Raw genomic sequence first — 24,530 nt, 5'->3', positions numbered from 1 at the left:
TCTGCCCGCCTCCTTCCAAAAGAGAGAGAGAGAGAGAGAGAGAGAGAGAGAAAAACCTGTCTTGCACTTCCTAGAGCCGGCCTCCTTTCAAGAGAGAGAGAGCGTGGGAATCTGTTGGCTGGGCGCTTCTTGCAGTCAGCCCACAAGCCTCTCTTCCAAACCAGTAAAGCACGTATCTGTGCTGCATCTGCCCGCCCAGACCTTCCTGCAGGCCTATCCACTTTTCAGCAGAGGGAGAGAGAGAGAGAGAGAGAGAAAGAGAGAGCAGTACTGGCTGTCCCCACATGTACGCCCCTGTTTCTCCTGCAGTCCCCTCTTCCCAAGAGAGCCTCTTATGCCCTGTTCAGTCCAGCACCTCTGCAGGCCATCCACGTGGAGTCCATGCTGACAGTCTCTGCGCCAGCTCTAATCGCCTCCAGCAGCCCTGTAACTGCCTGCGCACAAAGGGACCTTGCAGCCTGCACCAGCACTGTCCGCCTCCCGCAGCCCTGTAATGCCAGCATGCCTCTGTCTCCTGCCCTGCCCTTCACAGACACATGGGAGAGAGAGAGAGTTCAACGTGCTCTCCTGTGTACCCTGCCGAACAGCCCTCCTCAGCGAAAAAGCACACCCCGCTGAAGCTGCAACTCGAGTCCCTCTAAAAGAAGTATAGGCCCCCATAAATAGCATAAAGGCCACGATTATCCCCTAAAAGGGGTTCTTTTATTTTTAAAGGCTTTTAAACCTTTGTCCCCTCCAAAACCCTTTGTCCCCATGGGTTATGAGAGAAGACTTTAATCACTTGGCCCCCTTCACACTTGGGGTTGTCCACACATGGGCTTACTTTTTGACTCCAACCTGATGCCATTCACACTGTCCACCATGTCCCCATGCACACCTGCATATTGTCCAGAGAAAAACACAGGGTCGTGACATACCCCCCTCTTGAAAAATGGCAAGCGTCCTCGATTGCACTCAATGGCACAGTAAGGCATCTTATGAGCAAAGACTCCCCATACGACAAAAGCAATGGCCCTCCAATGCATCTGGGTGATAAAACAATCATCCTGCACAATAGGCCACACTGTCACGCCAAAGTGACAAACACCTCTTGCTTGTTCCTTCAGAACCTACAGCAAAAGTCTAAAACCAAATGGAAGCACGTTAACAGTGTTAGCCAAAAACAAAATCATGCATCATTCTACATATGACAAACATATGCATGACACATATATGCATTCGCAAACAATATGCTTCTCAAGATGCTCTACCTACTCTAAAGTAACAGTCTAAGGGCTGCTCGCAAGCCTTACGCCCATGGACATCCCGCAGGACCCACGACTGATGGTACAACATGAGCATATGCAAGCACTCAATGCATCCAAACACTACATCCACTAAGTACTTTCCCACATATGTCTCATGGCCATCCCGCAGGAGTTACACCCAATGGTGCATCCATGAACATAATAAAGCACTTGATGTATCATACCAACATACATGCAGCACATGACACAATGCAGAGTATTTCCCAATGTATTCTCAATGGTACCAGGATCCAATGGCACCAGAATACAAAAATACCTCTACCTCAAAAAGTGTATGCATACATGCACAAATAGAGTTCGATCCATATAGCCGTGAACCAAACCAACTCTAGGACTGCTCGCAAGACTTATGCCCTCCATAGAGTTATCCATAGTTGCAGTTATAGTTCAAGGTGCGGCCGACTGTGAACCATACCCAACTTTACCATCTCATGTGACTAGTACACAATATCATAGAAGTCCCATAAGCAGATGTACTGTCAGCCTCAGTACCTTCGAGTGAATACAAAGATGTCACCAAGCGACTCCTAGATAACAAATGAGCCTGTCTGTAACAAGGGAGCCGAGGTGCTACCCCCCTCTTGAGCATTAGGCAATGCTTCAGACCTATGCTCTGCTGAACCTGAATGAGTCGTAACAAGAGTCGACTCCAACTCAAAGGCATCAAGATAAAGCTGCAAATCCTGAGGTGAATCTGCTAAGTCACCCTCCTCCATCCACTTCGCATCCATCAGTGAACAGCTCTTGAACTTCACAGGATAGCGACGGGAAACTTTACCTTGTACCTTTCTTTCCTTATGTGCCAGTATCTGCTCGGGAATAAGAACCTCATCGAGTTCCTCCGTTTCCATTTGAGCCTCATTTGATACATTGTCAGGCACCCAAAACCTACTTGCACTCCACCCAAGTGGTAAGCACAAGTCCTCGATGAAGCATAGTAGATCACCACTGCTAAACATAGAAAGAAACTGTCTTCCAAACCCGTGAAGCCTCTATGAAGATAGACCGGTGACAAACTGTCGAAAGCCATAGCCTTCAACATGTTTTGCACCATAACACTTCAACTGCTTCTTGTTCCTGGCCGACTACTTCTTGTCCTTGGTGTCTTTTCTCCTGAGCTTCATCTTCAGCTCTTGCTCTTCACCTCATATAGGCAAAGACACAAAATCCTGTACTGTCCTGCACTTCCTTTTCACTTTCCTCATGTTGAAGCTCTTGATGTGACTCTCATGAGACAACCACGAGCTCGCCCCCTTAGGAAAGTTGGCGATTGTCCCGACCAAAGCAACCACGGACTCGCCTCCTTGAGAAAGTCGACGATGTCCCGGCAACGGAACCTTGTAAACCGGCCTGACGGGCGGTGAAACAAACACTTGCACATAAAACACTTCAACGCCATTGAGGACCTAGAAAAAGAAAACAAACAGGGGGAGCTAGAGTGCTCCTGCAAATGGTAGACGGACACCGATTGGCCCCAAATCGCAGTGGCGCCCCTTGCGGTATTTCTTTAATTGATTATAAGAGCTTTGATTACAATAAGGCTGGGAACTCAGCCGTCACAGTAGAACCCCTGAAGCCTGCAAAGAACCTGCATCATGGCCTCTTGTCCACTCGGCATCCACAAACAAGTCCAGCCATTTTTCACATCGAAAGACTCTCTCACATTGAGTCTGCATACAGAAGTTTTCTCCCATGATCAAGGCTGCCACAACCATCCATAGCCTCTCACACTATGAACAGCATCACACCCTGACACATCCAGTGCTTCTGCATCACAACACAGACTCCCAAACTGTCTCTCAAAAGAGAACTTGTATCACAGCACAGCATACCATACAGTCGACACACCTGTACCAACCCTCTCTACCTTCCAAGGGTACTATCCATCTCTGTCATGGATTCCTTGTCCCCTGCCCAATCGGTAGCAAGGCTGTACCAAACATGTGTCCATTCCTGTACCTTCTGCCTGCATGTGACCTATCTCCTGGAGAAACCCAAAAACATGTTTCCTCGAGAAACCTATGACCTGTTTCCACATGAAACCCTTATGCCTGTTTCCCTTTGAAACTTCTGTCCTGTTTCCATACATCTAGTTACCTGTTCTCTCATGAAACATCTGGCAACATAGAGATGCCCATAACTGTAGGTCCCTGTGTTCCTTTCTAGTAGGAAGAAAACAATCTGCTCGATGAGCACGCAGCCATGCGAGCTTGCATCACTCCCATGCCAAGAAACACTACCAGGTGACCTCGTACTTGCAACCGGAAACCCAAGTACATAGCTGAATTTGCAGCCAAACAAAAATAGCCCATAAACAGTCTCAAAACAGTCCCGGCTATGCGCCTCCTTCTGCCCGCCTCCTTCCAAAAGAAAGAGAGAGAGAGAGAGAGAGAAAAACCTGTCTTGCACTTCCTAGAGCCGGCCTCCTTTCAAGAGAGAAAGAGCGTGGGAATCTGTTGGCTAGGCGCTTGATGCAGTCAGCCCACAAGCCTCTCTTCCAAACTAGTAAAGCACGTGTCTGTGCTGCATCTGTCCGCCCAGACCTTCCTGCAGGCCTGACGGGCGGTGAAACAAACACTTGCACATAAAACACTTCAACGCCATTGAGGACCTAGAAAAAGAAAACAAACAGGGGGAGCTAGAGTGCTCCTGCAAATGGTAGACGGACACTGATTGGCCCCAAATCGCAGTGGCGCCCCTTGCGGTATTTCTTTAATTGATTATAAGAGCTTTGATTACAATAAGGCTGGGAACTCAGCCGTCACAGTAGAACCCCTGAAGCCTGCAAAGAACTTGCATCATGGCCTCTTGTCCACTCGGCATCCACAAACAAGTCCAGCCATTTTTCACATCGAAAGACTCTCTCACATTGAGTCTGCATACAGAAGTTTTCTCCCATGATCAAGGCTGCCACAACCATCCATAGCCTCTCACACTATGAACAGCATCACACCCTGACACATCCAGTGCTTCTGCATCACAACACAGACTCCCAAACTGTCTCTCAAAAGAGAACTTGTATCACAGCACAGCATACCATACAGTCAACACACCTGTACCAACCCTCTCTACCTTCCAAGGGTACTATCCATCTCTGTCATGGATTCCCTGTCCCCTGCCCAATCGGTAGCAAGGCTGTACCAAACATGTGTCCATTCCTGTACCTTCTGCCTCCATGTGACCTATCTCCTAGAGAAACCCAAAAACATGTTTCCTCGAGAAACCTACGACTTGTTTCCACATGAAACCCTTATGCTTGTTTCCCTTTGAAACTTTTGTCCTGTTTCCATACATCTAGTTACCTGTTCTCTCATGAAATATCTGGCAACATAGAGATGCCCATAATTGTAGGTCCCTCTGTTCCTTTCTAGCAGGAAGAAAACAATCTGCTCGATGAGCACGCAGCCATGCGAGCTTGCATCACTCCCATGCTAAGAAACACTACCAGGTGACCTCGTACTTGCAACCGGAAACCCAAGTACATAGCTGAATTTGCAGCCAAACAAAAATAGGCCATAAACAGTCCCGGCTATGCGCCTCCTTCTGCCCGCCTCCTTCCAAAAGAAAGAGAGAGACAGAGAGAGAGAGAAAAACCTGTCTTGCACTTCCTAGAGCCGGCCTCCTTTTAAGAGAGAAAGAGCGTGGGAATCTGTTGGCTAGGCGCTTCATGCAGTCAGCCCACAAGCCTCTCTTCCAAACTAGTAAAGCACGTGTCTGTGCTGCATCTGTCCGCCCAGACCTTCCTGCAGGCCTGACGGGCGGTGAAACAAACACTTGCACATAAAACACTTCAACGCCATTGAGGACCTAGAAAAAGAAAACAAACAGGGGGAGAGTGCTCCTGCAAATGGTAGACGGACACCGATTGGCCCCAAATCGCAGTGGCGCCCCTTGCGGTATATCTTTAATTGATTATAAGAGCTTTGATTACAATAAGGCTGGGAACTCAGTGGTCACAGTAGAACCCCTGAAGCCTGCAAAGAACCTGCATCATGGCCTCTTGTCCACTCGGCATCCACAAACAAGTCCAGCCATTTTTCACATCGAAAGACTCTCTCACATTGAGTCTGCATACAGAAGTTTTCTCCCATGATCAAGGCTGCCACAACCATCCATAGCCTCTCACACTATGAACAGCATCATACCGTGACACATCCAGTGCTTCTGCATCACAACGCAGACTCCCAAACTGTCTCTCAAAAGAGAACTTGTATCACAGCACAGCATACCATACAGTCAACACACCTGTACCAACCCTCTCTACCTTCCAAGGGTACTATCCATCTCTGTCATGGATTCCTTGTCCCCTGCCCAATCGGTAGCAAGGCTGTACCAAACATGTGTCCATTCCTGTACCTTCTGCCTGCATGTGACCTATCTCCTGGAGAAACCCAAAAACATGTTTCCTCGAGAAACCTACGACCTGTTTCCACATGAAACCCTTGGGCATGTTTCCATACATCTAGTTACCTGTTCTCTCATGAAACATCTGGCAACATAGAGATGCCCATAACTGTAGGTCCCTACGACCTGTTTCCACATGAAACCCTTAGGCCTGTTTCCCTTTGAAACTTCTGTCCTGTTTCCATACATCTAGTTACTTGTTCTCTCATGAAACATCTGGCAACATAGAGATGCCCATAACTGTAGGTCCCTCTGTATCTTTCTAGCAGGAAGAAAACAATCTGCTCGATGAGCATGCAGCCATGCGAGCTTGCATCACTCCCATGCCAAGAAACACTACCAAGTGACCTCGTACTTGCAACCGGAAACCCAAGTACATAGCTGAATTTGCAGCCAAACAAAAATAGCCCATAAACAGTCTCAAAACAGTCCCGGCTATGCGCCTCCTTCTGCCCGCCTCCTTCCAAAAGAGAGAGAGAGAGAGAGAGAGAAAAACCTGTCTTGCACTTCCTAGAGCCGGCCTCCTTTCAAGAGAGAGAGAGCGTGGGAATCTGTTGGCTGGGCGCTTCTTGCAGTCAGCCCACAAGCCTCTCTTCCAAACTAGTAAAGCACGTGTCTGTGCTGCATCTGCTCGCCCAGACCTTCGTGCAGGCCTATCCACTTTTTAGCAGAGGGAGAGAGAGAGAGAGAGAAAGAGAGAGCAGTACTGGCTGTCCCCACATGTACGCCCCTGTTTCTCCTGCAGTCCCCTCTTCCCAAGAGAGCCTCTTATGCCCTGTTCAGTCCAGCACCTCTGCAGGCCATCCACGTGGAGTCCATGCCGACAGTCTCTGCGCCAGCTCTAACCGCCTCCAGCAGCCCTGTAACTGCCTGCGCACAAAGGGACCTTGCAGCCTGCACCAACACTGTCCGCCTCCCGCAGCCCTGTAACTGCCAGCATGCCTCTGTCTCCTGCCCTGCCCTTCACAGACACCTGGGAGAGAGAAAGAGTTCAACGTGCTCTCCTGTGTACCCTGCCGAACAGCCGCCCTCAGCGAAAAAGCACACCCCGCTGAAGCTGCAGCTCGACTCCCTCTAAAAGAAGTATAGGCCCCCATAAATAGCATAAAGGCCACGATTATCCCCTAAAAGGGGTTCTTTTATTTTTAAAGGCTTTTAAACCTTTGTCCCCTCCAAAACCCTTTGTCCCCATGGGTTATGAGAGAAGACTTTAATCACTTGGCCCCCTTCACACTTGGGGTTGTCCACACATGGGCTTACTTTTTGACTCCAACCTGATGCCATTCACACTGTCCACCATGTCCCCATGCACACCTGCACACTGTCCAGAGAAAAACACAGGGTCGTGACACATATCCCATCCGTGGAAGGTCATAAGAAACCATATAGACCAAGCTCATCAATGCTTTCCTTAAACACACTCAAGAAAACATACCATTTTCTCCTTGCAAAGATACAAGGGTAAGGCATTCAAAAATCCCATGTAACAATCTTGCAAGAAAAAGAAAGGAATACTTAGCTTTTCTTGGCTAGTTCGTCATAAAGCCCAATAGATGATAGATGTATCTCCATATAGGTTGTCTTGAGCTTGATAAAATGATCCATGATATCAATATAGAAGAGAATACCCAGGAAGCATAATAAACCCAATTCAATGTTTCCGAGATAGATTCCACAAACCATGTTGACTTATGCTCATGCTTTGGATTCATGATTGCTCCCATAAGTGGATAGGTTGACCAGACTACACTAAGAGTTAGTGTTTATACCCCGAAAGGATTTTCTTCACACAAGAGTGTGAAAGAGACAATGCTTTGATACCAATGTAACTTCCAGGGCTCAGGGAGTATTTTATTACTCAAGGAGAAAATATCTTGTACAAGCTTTGAGGACCTTAAAATATCATGTACAAGCTTTGAGTACCTTACTCTCCCCACCGGAGATGCCAGATTATCCATATACGACCATCATTTGCCATATGCGAGGCTCATCAATAGAAGCTCGAAAATACCATGAATGTGTGTAAACCACCTCTTCACGTGAGGGTACTAATCTTCCCCATCACCTTGGGTCTTTAGGGTGCCATATGTGATAGAAGGGTACATTGGCGGTATAGTAGGTACATTGACTGGTACAAGAAGTACAAGGGTTGGTACATCAAGTACAAGGGCTGGTACTGCAGGTATAGCAAGTACAAGGGCTCGTACAACAAGTATAGTGGCTGGAAATCATAATAAAATGATTAAATACCATTGCCTTCAGTATTTCTTTATGATGGAAGCCTCCAAAACAGTCCCCAACAGCCGGTATACTTCATGGGCAGCCTTCAAGATAGATAGAAAGAGAGCAGCCAGCATTAGGGAGCCTGTAAAGGTGGTAGAGAGCCATAACCTTAGAGTAGAGAACCACCAAGAATAGAGAGGAGTTGCCAACATAGTAGAGGCTAGTTTGCAGCAGTAGAGCCTCTTCCATACGGGAAATGTCCAGGCTGGTGACATCAGAACTCTTGATGCAAGAACAATCAACATAGACAGGGAATAGAGAGAGAGAGATGGTTGTGTATTCAGTATATCCATATAGTACAGAAAGGTTACTAATTCTGGCTGCCTTTAGCAACCCAAAAGTCCTAAACTAGACCTCAAGGGTCATATCCTAGACCTGTCCCGAAGTGGGAGTGAGGTAGATAGACTGATCTTAGCCTTGCCTTTTTATAGGCCCTAGAACACTAAGTGACCTGGCCAGGTGGCTTGGACAAATAATGCAAAAAAGCTGCCAACACCAGTGAGGCTCTCCACTTCTGGCTGACTTCATACCTGTCGACCTGATCTGTTCCGGTGCTTGACAAGACCCTAATCATGCCAAAAATTGTGTTTATCTGCTGCCCAAATCAGGGATTAGTGTGGGATTAAGCATGTCCATGTGCATGCACATGACAGGTTAGGATCTTGCACTCTTGAAGCCTTTGTGTTACCTTTATCCGTTTATCCAGAAACCTGTGTGATGTTTTGCCCTATTAAGGGTGTTAATGTTGAGGAGCCTGATATGGCTCAAAAGCCCTACAAAACAATCACCCCGGTGGGGTGTAATGATGCATTACCTTACTACAGGCCACACTCGCAGCACGGTAAGCTCTTTCCAGGTCATAGTTAAACGTTCTAGTGTGCAGCGGTAAGCTCTTTCCAGGTCATAGTTAAACGTTCTAGTGTGCAGCCATAGGCCACTGCCCCTTAGGGGGTATATGCATTTCAGTGAGCAACAAGCTCCTGCCCGAGGTGGTGTAGAGCATAAGAACATCCACCTCACTTTCCACTGTTTCTCTGTAGATCAGTGATGCTGGCTGCGCATCCTACCTACAAAAGACTATGGACATGGCTATGGTTCAAGTCTCTCTTAGAGCGAGAGGATTTCGCCAAGGGTTTTGAGGGCGAGTAATGATCAGCTGTGTGCAAGGGAAGGGGCTTGAGGTGGGAGTGGCTGCACTCGCCAGATAAGACTATTGGGTTGCCACCCTAGCCAGTGATGCTAGCAGATGGAACTCCAGGGTGAAGGTATTTATAAATGCTGTGCTCGAGCCTCGACAGCAAAGTCAATAGAGGCTTGTCAAATGTCTGATGCATAGTCCCCAAGGATCTCGGAGAAGAAGATTGTCTCGTCCATGATCATGCTCAATGGGAAAGAGAAAACTACTGCCCCTACATCATGGTGGGTGGGGCAGGCATGCTACCAAGGTTGCATTGGAGAGCACGTGTATGGTCAGGTACTGGACTCTTGACTTTCTACATCCAGTCTGCATCCAACTGCTCCCCCTGTGGCAATGAGGGCAACTTCGCACAGGGGGCTACGGGGATCAGGGGACTTAGGATAGAGGGCGAAGATGGGTGAGGATGCTATGATGGTCTCCACTGGGTTCATGAAGCCTTGAATAGACTATTGCCTGGTTGAGAGGGGAGGATCACTTGTGTCCCCCACCCCCTCGCAATAGGCGTGCCCGCCTGTGGTCTCCACTGGGTTTGTGAAGCCTTGAATAGACTATTGCCTGGTTGAGAGAGGAGGATCACTTGTGTGTCCCACCTCCTCGCAATAGGCATGCCTGCCTGTGGTCACCCTGCGAGCAAAGCATCCCTGTCCCACACTCTCAATGAAACCTCACCCCCTCATCAAATGGATCGCCACTCGACCGGCACAAGGCTGCAAATCCCCGGCCGACAACAAAGGCAGAGACGCAGTGTGGTCATTGTCCTGCCCTGGAGCTCAAGGTAAAAGTCTCCATGGAGAATCATTATGGTCATTTTCATCTCCCTGCTGAGTCCCTAGAGGATTAGAGGACCCTACTCACATAGCTTTTAACCAAAAAAAAGACACACACGTGACACAGCCACCTATCCTCTCCTGCAATGAGTCTTCAACAGCACAGATGACCCCCTCGAGTATCTGTGTGTTTCTTTCTTTTCCCACAGAATATAATAGGGACTAGTTTTTATACACTTTAATCTTTTGAAATTTTTTTTTGTATTGAGTGACAAAATGGTAGGATTTCAAGTAAATGTAACCGGAGTTCATGCCATGACTAACTTTTCCTTCTTAAACTGCAATAGTAAAGTAATCACAATGCAACTAGTGGAGATTTTTATGGATGTTAGTCCATAAAATTTTTTTAAAAGACTTTTGAGTTTCTTTGCATACTTGTTAATATTATGTAGTTACAGGTTCTTGTCACCAACTCTGATTCCTGCCGCGTATGCAGTCTTGGGCCTGGCTGCTCCTGGGGATGCAGGATCATGGCAAATAGAAAGCAAGGCAAGGCATTTCTTATTCCATATTAAGATTTTGCATCTTTAATTTCTTCTTTGTTAGTCAACATAAAGGGGAGAGATTACTCGATTTGTTTAGTACAAACTTCAAGTGTTCAAAAAATGGAGGCCTCTTTGAAGTGCGACAAAGTGAATAGGCCCACAAAATCAAACAAAGAAATAGAATAGTTACAAAAATTTGTCATATTATATCTACGACGTGGCCAATCCATGGGCAAGACATCAAATCTTATTTGAAAAGCCAAAAAGCAAAGGATTAAAAAGCAAGAAGTGGGAAAAAACATTCATTGTTTACTCTTACACACTTATATTATATAGAGTTTCCACCTTTAATCTTTAATGTTCACTTTCAATAGATTCAGTATATCATGTTTTATGGTCAATAGTAAGTCAGTCTATGGACACTTTTACATGTTTATAATATATAATAATTTTAATTATAATCTTCACATTTCATTCTAGATACATTCAATCTGCATTTTGTATATAAGAAATTTTGGTCACACTTGTGCACTTTAAGTATACACAATACGATAAGCTTTCATTAGCTTGATAGTAGGAACTTGTTAGTGCTAGTGCAATGAAGAAAAGATGGATGCAGAGCTTGCTTTAATCCCATAAACTCTAGGTGGCCGAAAGATTATTTACAAAAAATTAAGATTCGTTTGTGATGTGTTTGGATGGACGATGCGAGCTTCATGGAAAATCCCTTTCTATAATAGCCAGTCTCAAAGAATTCTTTCTATAATAGCCAGTCTCAAAGAATTCTTTCTACTTCACTTTGTGTTACATCTTCTTTTTTTTTTTTTTGGGAAAAACGATCCTTCTATTAGTTAATGAGAAAACACCATAAGGCTACAAAGCTCACCTCACAAGGAGGGATAATAAACACAGTGAACACCGGAGCTCCACCCCCGTGGCTGGCCGCTCTCTGGGGGGGCTACCTAGTAGTACATGCGGGAGGTGAGAAGAGCCAAACTGGAGGCCTGTAGTGCCAAGTGACATCCTCGCCCCTCGCGATGAGGAAAGGGCCAGTCTGCCAAGTGCGGAGGAACGCCTTGCGGCGATCTCTCATGCGATCCGAGTCGCCCTGAAGTTTCCCCCAGTGTCCTCTCAAGGTGTGAATGATGTCCACCCAGAGGGCCTGTATGACCTCCGCCGGTGGAGTCGCCTGGCGGTCTATGGCCTCCCTGCATTGGGCTCTCCATATGTGCCAAGCCGTCATGCTGCTGATCATCTCCCATCTGTGCCCGTCCCCCTCCTGGGAGACTGCCGAAGAGAAGTCTGGCGTCGGAACCACCGCCATCGCCCTGTCAGAGACCTGGATGGTCACACTGCCAGGGACGTCCTCGTATCCAAGGGCCGGGCCGCTGTTCGTGGCCCAAGCCACCGCACCCCACGTCACCATCATCTCACCTGGCGAGCCTGCAAAAACCATCCTGAGAGCGCGCTGCCAGACCTGCTGTGCCTGTGGGCAATCCCATAAGCAGTGCCGCTGCGACTCCTGTGCATGGCCGCACCGAGGGCAGGACGCTGGGTGTCTGCCAAAAGCTAGCCAAGCCCCCACAGCCAGTCCTCTATGCGCTGTAAGCCAGAGAAAAAGCATCACCTTCCAGGGCCGGAAGCTGGCCCAAAGGCGCTGCCAGAAGTCCCTAAGGAAGGCAGGGGAGAGCCCCTGTCGCCGCCAATGCTCGGCCGCCGCCGGGGTGCCCGCTATCCTGTGCCTCTGGATCCGCCGTCCCAGCCTCGCTGTGTACTGAAAAAAGGGGGTGCCTGGGCTGGTAGGGGCCGAGTAGGGATCTCGCCAAAGCCACTCGCCTGGATCCCACTGAAGGCGAATAAGAGGCCTGCTGTCCCAAGCCCATAATCTCCAAGAATAGTCCTCCCCTTTCGAGGCCGGTGAGGGGTCTACATGCCACTGTCTCTGATGAAAGCCGACCACCCGCACCCTCTGAAAGATACAACCCTGGAACTCATCCAAATCTAGTCGGGTCCTCTGAAGCTGGCCTCCCTCTCCCACCTCGAAGGTGAGTGGGGCGACTCTCTCTGCTGAGCCGCAGACTGCTAGAAGGATCTCATGCCGAGTAAAGACGCCCATCCACTGTGGAGGTGGAGGGTCCTGTACTGGAGTCCGCCACTCCCGGGGGATGGCCGCCTCAATGTCCTGCCTCGTCAACTCTCTGCCCCTCATCCCGCTAAGTTCCTCTCCTGAACCTCTAGAGGCAGCTGCTGAAAACATATCCAGTCGTCTAGGGCTGGGCCGGAGCTCAACGGGCCCCACGACACGTGAGATCGCGATCCAACCATATGACCACTGGGAAGTCGGATCAAGGGGTTCCAGATCAATGGCTGCCTCAGGCGCTCCTCATCGGTGCCCGGGGGAGTCTGGAAGAGTGACGGCCTCAGATGCTCCCAGGCCCTCAGAAGGCTAGCTGCAAAACGCTCCTCGAAGCCAAGGCCCACTCCTCTGGATTGATGCTCTGTAAAGATCCACCTGATGTTGGGGGTCCAGAGGGGCCGCTAAGAGGAGGAGTGCGGCTGAGAATCCTGGAAACAATAAACTCCTTCCACGGCTCAGCGCCTGGAAGGAGGCCACGAACCACCAACTTGCCAACAAAGCAAAGCTCGGCTCTGACAAATAGGATCAACCATGCCCAGGCCGCCTCTCTCCCTCGGCTGAGTGATCACAGCCCATGCCACCTTGGCCCTGGCGGGCCGCCCGTCGCCACCGGCGGACCAAAGAAAGTTCCTGATGAGCCTCTGCACCTGGCCAATGCACGCCCGAGAGAAGGCCCAGCAAGAAGTGATGTACCACATGGTAGCAAGCAGAACCTGGTTGGCCACAACCACTCGGCCAGCCAGAGATAAACGAGCGGTACTCCAATACAGAAGCTTCTTCCGAATGCTTAGAAGAAGGGGGGCTATCTGCTGCTCTGGAGATATGTCAATGCCCACATAGCATTCCAAATAGCGCACTGTAGTGCCGGGGGGCAGCCACTGAAACCCATCAACTGGCCTCCAAGTCGGGGGGGGGCACAGAACTGACCCACAACCCACACGACTTGTGCCAGTTGATCAAAGCGCCCGAAGCTCTGCAAAACCTGTCCATGGCTGAGGCGAAGTGGCAGAGGTTCTCCTCCCCTCCCTGAAGATAGACAGCAGTGTCATCCGCAAACTTCGAGTCTAGGAGCTCCTCCGAGGTGCGGATGGGGAGCTGGAGGCCCGGCAAACCTGTATCCTGTCCCGTCAAGAAAGTGCTCATGGCCTCCGCCACAAAAAGAAAAAGAAAGGGCGCCAAGGGGCACCCCTGCCGCACCGAGCGCGAGAGCTGGAACCTCTCTCCGCGCACGCCCTGTATCAGCACCTGGCTATGAGCCGATGTGTAGAGTGCAGAGACCCCACGGATCCACTGAGGGGGGAAGCCCATCCTCTCCATAGTGCCTTCCAAGAAGGCCCAATCCACCCAATCATATGCCTTCTCGAAGTTGAGAAGGAGCACTGCCAGATCCTCCTGCCGAAATCTAGCCAAAGCCGTAGCCTCCCAGAAAGAGAAGATGTTATCCAGGATGCTCCTATCCTGGATGAAGCCTGTCTGCGTGGAGTGGATGATGTCCGGAAGGTGAGGCTGAAGCCGCCTGCTGATCGCCTTAGCTAGGACCTTGTAGGCCGTGCCTAGCAAGGTGATCGGTCTCCACTGTCTAATCTCCAGTCTGTCTCCTCCCTCTTTGGGGATCAAGTGAATCAACCCCTCTGCCATGCTGTCCGGCATGTCTCCCGACTCCATGATCTCCTGGAATGCCAATTTGAAACCCCTATGCAAGAGACCCCAGTACCTCTGGAAGAAAGCCACTGAGAGACCGTCCTCTCCTGGGCATTTGCCCCGAGGAAGTGCCTGAAGAGCCACCTCCAGTTCCGTATCCGAGAAGGGGGAGAGAAGGGAGTGCTGCGAATGGACCGGCACAACCGGTCTCGTGAAGCTCCAGACTGCCTCCCGAGCCTCTCTCACCCTGTCATCTGCTGGCTCAGCAGAGAGCAGATCCCTGTAAAAATCTGTGGCGATCGCCCGAACCCTGGGGGGATCCACCACTACCTGGCCATCAGCCTGCCGAAGACACCTGAGACCCTCTCGTCTGAAGCGAGGCCCTGTCGCCTCAAAGAAATCTCGAGTCACTCTGTCTCCAGCCTGTGTCCAAAAAGAAACCCGAGCATGGAATCGAAACTCCACCCTCCTCTCCTCGATGGATCTGATCTCTGCGCGAGCTGACTCCATCTGCTCTGAAATCCAAGGGCTCGTAGGATCCCTCTCCTGAAGTCTCTGAAGGGAAGCTAGACTCCTCCGCAGGCTCCTCTCCTGCTCTCTGAAAGCCTCCAGACGGTCCAGGGCAGCCTGTCTGAGCATCCTACTGATCTCCTGCAAACCCCTGTCAAGATCGCTAGCTGCCGATCCTCTCCTGAACTGAAGCCCTTGCCAGACCTGCTCAACTATGGTCGCAATCTCGGGCTCCTCTATGAGACAATCTGGAATCCGGACGCTCTGGCCTCGCTCTCCTCTCGTAGGGTCCTCGATCTGGAGAAGCACTGGAAAGTGGTCTGAAAACGAGGAGCCTGCAAGTATACCCACAGTGCCACCTCTATCGCAAGCCCACTCATCAATGTAAAACCTGTCGATGCGGGAAAGGTTAACTCCTGTGGCCCGTCTATCCGAGCGCGAGAAAGATAAACTCCCCTGCAACCTGCCAAACTCCGAGAGAGTCCACAGATCCTGGCCTCTCACCTGCAGCACTAGTTCCTCCCAGGCAGCGAGCTCCGGCCCATGAATGGTCTCCTGGCTGCCCCCCATCCTGTCCTCTGCATCCTCCAGCATGTTGCAATCCCCCCCTAGGCACCAATGGTCTGCCATGGGGAGGGACTGCCTAATGGTGCTCCAGAACTCAGCTCTCCCGGTCGCCCCATTAGGGGCTTAGAAGTTGAGGAAGCCAATGCGGTCTTCCCCAACCCGAAGGATGATCCACTCGCTCGACCCTAGACCAGAGTGCCAGAATCTACAACCTCGGATAGAAGCTGCTCGCTGACTGAGGTGCATACTCCACCCTGGTTCCTGTCAAATCCCCACGGATCCCCTCGTGATCGATCTTGGTTCGAAACTTGAATCCTGCAAACAAACGAACAACAACAAGCAAGGGGGTGCAGGCCTGACTCACCTCCCAACCATGATAGCCGTGGGCAAGCCCACAGTCTTGGCTATCCCCACCGAGCCACGAGCTGAGCTAACTAGGATGACGTACCAACCAATCTCCTCCTCGCGACGTCCCATACCGCTGCGAAGCTGCCCTCGCGGGCCTCGAGACTGCTGTCGGCCTCGGCTGCATAAAGCAGGTGCACGTCTGCACTAGATCCAGGCTCCAAGACCATAGAGCTCTCACAAACTCGCGAGACTCTCTATATCCAATAACTAACCTTGGCCACCCTTTTATAGGCTCTTGGCCGGTCATCGGGCGTCCACACTTGGCCGCACGCCCGTCCATACTTGGGTGCCCGCCCGTTAGTATTTCCCTAACTCAGCTCGTCAATCAACCTGCCTAGTTCCAAGCTTCCCCAAGCCTCGAAACTAGTCTTGCATGCGTATAGCACACGGTAGATACCCACTGTGCACATGACATACTCCCCTTCCTCTTAAGAGCTCACTCCTGAGCTCACTAAAAAGCCAGGGTAATCTCTCTGAAGAGAAGTCAATGTCTCCCATGTAGCGTCCTCCTCAACACGATCCTTCCACTTGATCTTGTATTCCGTGATAAGCGTATGACGCAATCTTCGTTCACGAAAGCCAAGAATCTTTTCAGGTTCGTGCGGAACAAATGTCATGTCTTGGACATCTATAATTTCTTGAGGAGTAACTAACTGATCTGCTCCACCCAGTACTTCCAACCATGACAGTCGTGGGCAAGCCCACAGTCTTGGCTGTCCCCACCGAGCCACGAGCTGAGCTAACTAGGATGACGTACCGACCAATCTCCTCCTCGCGAGACGTCCCATACCGCTGCGAAGCTGCCCTCGCGGGCCTCGAGACTGCTGCCGGCCTCGGCTGCATAAAGCAGGTGCACATCTGCACTAGATCCAGGCTCCAAGACCATAGAGCTCTCACAAACTCGCGAGACTCTCTATTTCTAATAACTAACCTTGGCCACCCTTTTATAGGCTCTTGGCTTGTCATCTAGCGTCCACACTTGGGTGCCTTCCCGTCCATACTTGGGTGCCCGCCCGTTAGTATTTCCCTAACTCAGCTCGTTAATCAGCCTGCCTAGTTCCAAGCTTCCCCAAGCCTCGAAACTAGTCTTGCATGCGTATAGCACACGGTAGATACCCACTCTGCACATGACAGTTCCCCTGGGAGCCATATGCCGGTGACCAAAAAGTGTGACTCTTGCCTGGCAAGATTTCCGCAGGTGCGGGTACGCCCGGCAGAAAGGTGGTGCTCCTGGATGAAAAGGATATCTATGGGTCCTCCAACGAGAGCCCTCTGGATCTCCTGGCGAAGTCTGCCCCGACCAATGTAGCAGCGATGTCCACCAAGACCCTGGATGTTCCATGAGAGGATCCTCATGGATGAGCTATGACAAGTGAAACAGCCGCCACTGGCTCACCCCTCTCAGCCGGCCCGGATGAGCTACCCTCCACTCTGTGAGTCTTGGGCGCCGGCTTGGAGGGAGAATAGTCACTGTCTGTCCGGGTGCGGAGTCTCTCCAAAAAGAGGGTGACCTGTCTCTGTGTCCAGCCCCACTCCACCTTCGCCCTGTCCAGGGCATAGGCGTGAGACCAATCCTCTGCATATATGTATCTAAAGGTAGGCTGCACCCTCGGGGCGGCGTGGAGGAGAATCTGTAGCACTGCCTCAACTGAGGTGTGGACCGGATCCGCCTGCCAATCTCCTATACCAAACAAGCTCATGCGGGCTGAGTGTAGTCGGGTTTGCGATAGGTCCGTGAGCCCCAAGTCACTGAAGTGGTGAGAAAACTCCCAGTATCTGATCACGCAAAACTTCCTCTACAGAGTTGCAATCCCATGCTGTGTCTGGGGCAACACTGAGAGGAAAGGAGAAGGCCACCATGCTGCTCACCACTGAAGGAGAACGAGAGGGATGGCACACCACGCAAACTCGCAGGGGTGCGACCAGTGTCTCGAACGGGCCAGCATCCAGCTGGAGAACACCTGAAAAAACCGTAATCCACTGGGAGCCCCATCACTGGTGGGGGGCCCCCCAGGGGAGGCTGGAGAGAACTCTGTGGCGGGCGAAGCTAGGATCGCCATCTCCACCGGCCCGGAGTGGCGGTGGAACAGCCGCTGAACTGAACTCTGGCCTACCCAACTGCGCTGCCCCGGGGCAGTGGGTGGTCTGGAGGAGTATCCTGGAGAGGCCGAGGGAGGGAAGGTGGCTCGCAGAGAGGAGGGGGGAGAGCGAGGAGAGGATGGAGAGGCATCTGCCAGAGGAGAGGTGTCAGGGGGGGCCGCCGGGGGAGGCGGGAGGGGGGGGGCTGGGGGGGGAGAGGGGGGGGGTGGAAGGAGTGCTCTCCGAGTGAGGGGAAGAGGGGCCGGGGGTCGCAGAGTGCGGCCCGGGATCCTCAGGAATTTGCTCCATGGAGGGGGCGGGGCCCCCGCGGGGGGAGGCGGGAGCGGGGTCTCCACGTGGGGGGCTCCACCGGCGGCCTCAATGGACACTGAGACTGAATCCTCGTCCATCGGGGTGGGACCTGCTGGCCGCCTATCCCTGACTGGAGCATAAGTGCGGGTAGGTGCCTGGACGCCAGCCGAAGTCGCCTGTCCGCCAGCCTGTGCTGCCTGCTGCTGCTGGCGTCTGCGACGGTCCCTGCGGGCTGGGCGTTTCCGCCGGCGAACCTCCTGCCATCCGCCAGCCTCCTGGGTCTGCGCGGCATCCTCCGCCGGGGCCTGCTCGTCAGATGATGGCGCTTGCTGAGACGAGCCAGGGATGTCCAGTCTCTGAGGTGGATGGCCACCCCTCAGGCCTCCTGAAGGGGGTCCAGAGGCGGCAGAGCGTGAAGGATGAACCCCCTTGAGGGGACAGGCGCGTGCGAGGTGGCCCATCTCCCGACAGATGTAGCACTGGCCGGGGAGGCCCGAATACTCCACGCGCTGTATCAGATGTCCTCCAGGAAGGCAAGGGAGGAGGATCGTCTTCGGGAGGGACTCCGGTGACGGAACCACAACACGAATGGCCGGGAGTCGTGTTGCCCGAGCTATCACTGAAGCCGCTGTCTGAGGCGTCTCCACCACCTGCCCGAACGCCTTGCCAATGGATGACAAGAGGGGCAAGTACTCCCTGCGGAGTCCAGGAAAGCAGATAGTGATGGGGAAACCTGTCGCACCTGCTAGCGGGTCAGAAGCGGGGTCGAAACCGTGAGTCCATCGCGCCAGGAACGCCCGGGATGAGCGGAGGGCAATGGGGCTCCGCGCCAGCACCGTTTGAGCTGCTTGGGGGGACTCGAAATCCACCTGGTAGTAGCCACGTCCCAAAAAATCGACGCTGACGATCTTGGTAGGCACGCCAACGAGGCTGCCTTGCAGAAGGTTGCGAAGCTCTCTCCGCATCGGACGGCTACCCACTATCTTGCAGGACCAAGGAGGAGGCCTCAAGAGCGGATACTGTGGAAACAAACAACTGATGATCTGCAGCAGCTGTGAACTCCAGACGGAGACCGGAATCGGCAGGGGTAGTCGGAGCGGCTTCCATGGAGTCCTCCAGAGGGAAAAGGCCAGAGACCGGGGTCACCAACGGGAGGGACACAGTCCTACGAGGAAACGGAGAGGCGGAAGGTGAGGGGATAGCGGGGGCGGAGCGGGCGGGAGGGGGGAGCTGAGGCGGGGGAGCTAGCGGTGGGAGGAGGGGCGAGACGGAGGGGGAGGTGAGGGAGAAGGCGGGGGGAAGAGCTGTGAAGCAGAGAAGAAGGCGGGGGGGGGGGGGGGGGGGGGGGAGAGATGGCGGGGGAGGAAGCGGAGAAGAAGGCGGGGGGGGAGAGATGGCGGGGGAGGAAGCGAGGAAGGAGGCGGGGGAGGAAGAAGGCGGGGGGGGGGGGGGGGGGGGAGAGATGGCGGGGGAGGAAGCGAGGAAGGAGGCGGAGGAGATGGCGGGGGACAGGCGGGGGGGGGGGGAGAGGGGGGCGCGCGACGGCGAGAAGCAGCAGGGGGGAAGGTAGACGGGAGGGGGATGAGGCGGAGCTCGCAGGAGCAGATCCAGGCGATGTTTGGTTCCTTACCTCCCACTTTGTGTTACATCTTATGGTACACTTTTACATCTTATCATCAAAATTGATTCCTTTTTAAGAACTTCGTGATGAGTTGTCACCACCCCTTGTGATACCAACTTATGGCAAATGGGAATGTCATTTTTTTTAATTTTTATTTTTTTGCAAGAAAGAGACTTCTATTAAGTATGAAAAAGACATACAAAACTCACGGCTGTAAGCCATAAAAGAATAGAATCACCCCAGTATGTAAGTGATTTCAACCACTGAGGAGCATCATGATGCCATGAGAGACCTGTGGGACTAGAGGAAAAGAAAATGCCACGATCCCACTCCCTCATAAATATAACGTGCTTTGCCTGCACAGAACGAGAGGACCTCTGAATATGAGCCCAAGTAGCCATGAGAGTATGGATGATGTCACCCCATATAGTACTAATGCATTGAGACTCAAAAATCTGGACACCCTCAATAGCCTCCGTGCATCTAGCTCTCCAGATCTAGATCTGCCATGCTGTAATACTGGCAATAATCTCCCAACTAGTGTCAATCCTTTGTTTGAGGGGTGTATAATCAGAGTGAGGGACATCCTGCAATAAACCATGCTGGGCAATACTCCCTGGAATGTCATTTAATTCTAGGGAGTGGTTTATTAATTAAGCCCCTTTTTTAGGGTTCTTATAGGGAACCATCAGCATTCCTTGCTCATGAGGCAAATTTTGGATAGTAGGAAAGGTGATTCTCTCAAGGGAATATGTTTAATTAAATTATTAAATTTACAACTGTCGATACATTATTTCAGATAACCAAGAGAACAAGGCTTGATAGCAACTTAAACAATCTGAATGAAAGATTAGTTGTATGTTAGGAGAAAGAATATGCAAGGGGCTTGAGGTGAGAAAGTGCTTATCAAAGAAAGGGGTTTTGATATCCTTAACTAATTACAATGCATTAAAGGTTAATAACACTTAATAACCTAATAAATTAACAAGTAAGGCTCATGTGAATAACACTATTCAAATTACATGATTTGTAATTTGATTAGTCAATAAGGCTTAGGTGATAACACTTTTTCTCTCTTGTTGACTGTGAGCTTTGTCAATAGCTACTTTGACTTTTCTTGAACCATGCGATGAACTAAACCCATTCGAAACAAATGCCTTGCATAAGTATTCATTACTAAAATTGGTAAAGAATAACCATAGATAACTTCAAAAGGAGCCTTATTGGTGCCAAGTATGTCGTAAGAAAATTGGTCATGAACAAAAGTTTTAAAGAAGTGTTATGATTCTAAGATTGCCTATCTAGGAAATGCCATTGGATTGTGAATGAAAAGGTGGTGTAGAATGTAGCTATCCCTAAGTTTTCAGCTTGCCAAAAATTACTTGAGATGAGCGGCTTTTAGACCTTTGAATTACGAATTGCAAAGTAATTTCCTCGGAAGCAGGAAAGTGCTAAAATTACCTTGGCAATAAGGAACTGAAATCTTTTTTCGGGAGAGCACTTGAATTAACTGGGTATATTCCGGATAAGTATTTTAATTGAGTGGGCAATATATCTTGCTTGATTTTCTTTTTGTAGTAATATGTGTACGTGTCTCCAAGCTGTTTGCATGTGGTGGCTTTCGAGGTGGAAATGCGATTCAGTTTTTCTCTCTTTCTTCTTTTGGACGGTGTATGCATCGTCCTAAGGTGGTCATGAGAAAGTGGATGCGTTGTCTATCACCGTCATACACATAGTACGATGTCCGGCATGGTTTTCGTTCTGCTGTTTTGCATGTGGGCGCTTTCCATGCGATGGCCATGGGAAGCTTGTAGCCGATGCTACAGTGGTCGTCCGATTGGCAGGTGCATCGTCTGTCACCGTCATGCGCACAGTATGACGTCTGGCATGGTTTCCATTCTGTTGTTTTGCATGTGGGCACTTTCCGTGCAATGGCCATGGGAAGTTTCTAGCTGATGCCACGGCGGTCGTCCAATTGTCAAGTCCTATATGTGGCCGCTTTTCCAGGGATGGCCATGTGATTTTGTATGGATCGCCATGCTGTTCTCTTTCTGTAAAGGTGACGTTGAATGTTCTATAGCATGGCAATCGTCTGCCCACACCGCCTGCGGTAGCTTTCTGTCTATCATTTCTTTTTCGGGTGGCCTGCTCGCTAGGATTATTTATAAGCATGCTATCATTGTAGTTCTTCGTGTGGTTGTAACGATGCTGCCCAAAAGGTTTCCTCTGCATGATGTGACTAATTCGGCGCCTGCTCCACTGTCACCTTCTCTTGTTTGTCAAATACCAAAGCCAACACAATCTACTGTTCAAACAAATGCTCTTGGAGTCGTCCATCTCACGCCGTCTATAGTTCCCTCATGCGTCCACAATGTGCTTGCTGTCGAGAGGAAAGCGAGGTCCTTAGGTTTGTTTGTTGCATGTTTTAACGACCATAGAATTATGTGTTGGATTGGTTGTCTGTGTTGAACAACCATGAAGGTTTCCCGCATGCAACAATCATGGCTATAAGCCAGAATAGAATAGAATCACCCCAATATGTAAGGTGATTTCAACCACTGACGAGCATCATGATGCCATGAGAGACCTGTGGGACTAGAGGAAAAGACAATGCCATGGTCCCACTCCCGCATAAATACAATGCGCTTTGCCTACGGGGAACGAGAGGACCCCTGAATACGAGCCCAAGTAGCCATGATAGTATGGATGATATCACCCCATATAGTACTAATGCATTGAGACTCAAAAAATTGGCACCCTCAATAGCCTCCGTGCATCTAGCTCTCCAGATCTGCCATGCTGTAATACTCGCAATAATCTCCCAACTAGTGTCAATCCTCTCTCTGGGGGTGTATAGTCAGAGTGAGGGACATCCTGCAATAAACCACGCTGGGCAATACCTCTACGGATGAAAATAGCAGAGTTTGTACCACTGCCCTCATAGAAAAGCCGCAGACTAGATTGGGAAAGCCAAGCAACTGCCCCCAAGTCACATGCATGGTGCAGCCACTCAATTTGCCCATAAGTTGGACTATAGAACCCCAAATATGTTGTGCAGTGCTACATCCCCATAAACAATGCTGTACAATCTCAGAATCTGCCGCACATCTTGGGGAGGTATGTGCTACACCGAAAACTGATCTCCATTGATTGGTGGGGAGTCCACCATGTAAAAATAACCAAAAGAAATAAGAGATTTGGCTCCTTCTGTATGAATGCCAAAGCCTATGCCAATATCTACGTTGTATCACTGGAGAGATATCATAACTCTCCCAATGAGGCATGCGAGTAGGGATCCTATGTATTTGTCGAGTGAGGAGAAGCCTGGCATTCCGGACTGTGAAAGTGAAAAAGGGAAGACTTTTCAATGGATTGAAGGCATCAATCCACTCCCACTCTCCTGGATCTCACTGAACGTATCTCATAGGACTACCATCATGTAGCCACAAACACCAAGAGCCATGAGTCACTATTTGAGGAGAAGGATCAATGAACCAATGCTTTCCGGAATGACCAACAATCCTCACTGGACTTAGCCTAGTATCTGGGATGATCCCGTCCATGCTACATCTCCTCAATCTCCCTCCAGGCTTGATAGAATAGATGATGCAATCTCTAGCCTCCTGGCTTGGGAGAGCAATGATCTAAAGGGGTATGCATATCCTCGAAAAGACTCCCAGACAACTTGGTCTATAGTCTCCATGAAAGGTCCGAGAGAGCCCTTATGTGGAATAGTTGCATCAATTTGATCAATACGTATGCGAGAGTCCCTAAGATGGTGAATAGAGGATTCATCCTGCAGCAGCTATGTGTGGGCTGCCTCTTTCGGAGCCTGATCTTGAAAGCAAGGATTGGGAAAAGATGAAGAGGTACACGGACGTGCTGAAGTCGTGAACATGCGTTGCTGCCCCTGCCTGCCCTCTGTTGCCTCTGCCTGCTCCTTTGCTACTCCCGCCTGCCTTTGCTGCCTTCGCCTGGCCAATTGCTGCCTTCGCCTGGCCTTCTGCAACCCCCCGCCTGTCCCTCTGCAGCCTTCGCTAGCCATTCCTCACTCCCCGCCTACCCTTCGCTAGCCTTTCTTTAGTCCCCGCCTGCCCTTCAGCTGCCCCCGCCAGCCTCTCTGCTGCTTCCCGCCTGCCTTCGCCTGCCCCTTTTGCTGCCCCCGCCAGCCCCCCCCCCCCTTTTTTTTTCCCCAGAAAGGAGACTTCTATTAAGTATAATTTTTTTTTACAAACCGGAGATTTCACACCAAGAAAGGTGGAGATCTCAACCAATCAGAAGCCGTGTGCTGCCAATAGGGTCCCGAGTGAGAGGACGTGAAAAAGATACCAATGTCCCACTCTCTCATAAACTGGTCGTGCTTCCTCTCTGCAGCCCTCGAAGATCCCTGGATTCTGGCCCAAGTCCATCCCTTGCCTTGTTCAGTCCCCGCCTGCCCCTGTGTTGCCCCCGCCTCCCCTTTGCCCTTGCTTCCCCAGCTGCTCCCGTGCCCCCCTTCCTCGGCTCCCATTTCCCAGCAGCTATTTTATCTGGATTCAAGTCAGCCGCCCACTTTTCTTGATTGGTCTTATGGCTTTTTCTGCCGCAGCCAATCTCTCATCACCCCCACTGGCCGGGAGAATCATCAATTTTTCACAAGACGAGCTCACCTCTCTTCGGCACGACATTGACCTTGAGGTCCAGATTACCCTTGTTGCAAGAGTTTATGGTTCCCACCCCTCTCGTTCGCAAGCCCGTGAATGGCTTCTAGC

General features: G+C 50.7%; 1 protein-coding gene across 3 annotated transcripts in view; it reads left to right on the top strand.

The window, feature by feature from the left end:
* The window catches only part of LOC147628123 (uncharacterized), a 230,797-nt gene that overhangs the window by 132,458 nt on the left and 73,809 nt on the right, over nucleotides 1-24,530 (top strand). For all 3 annotated transcript variants that reach the window (XM_086813146.1, XM_086813145.1, XM_086813144.1), the window contains exon 11: nucleotides 10,418-10,508. In XM_086813146.1, the coding sequence (XP_086669272.1) occupies nucleotides 10,418-10,508 (91 nt within the window). The remainder of the gene's footprint in view (nucleotides 1-10,417; nucleotides 10,509-24,530) is intronic.

This window comes from Cibotium barometz, chromosome 19 (assembly GCF_041138505.1).
Source record: "Cibotium barometz isolate CiBa-2024 chromosome 19, ASM4113850v1, whole genome shotgun sequence".
NCBI lineage: Eukaryota > Viridiplantae > Streptophyta > Polypodiopsida > Cyatheales > Cibotiaceae > Cibotium > Cibotium barometz.
Note: the sequence above shows the minus strand (reverse complement) of the source record. Positions and strands in the feature narration are given on the sequence as shown.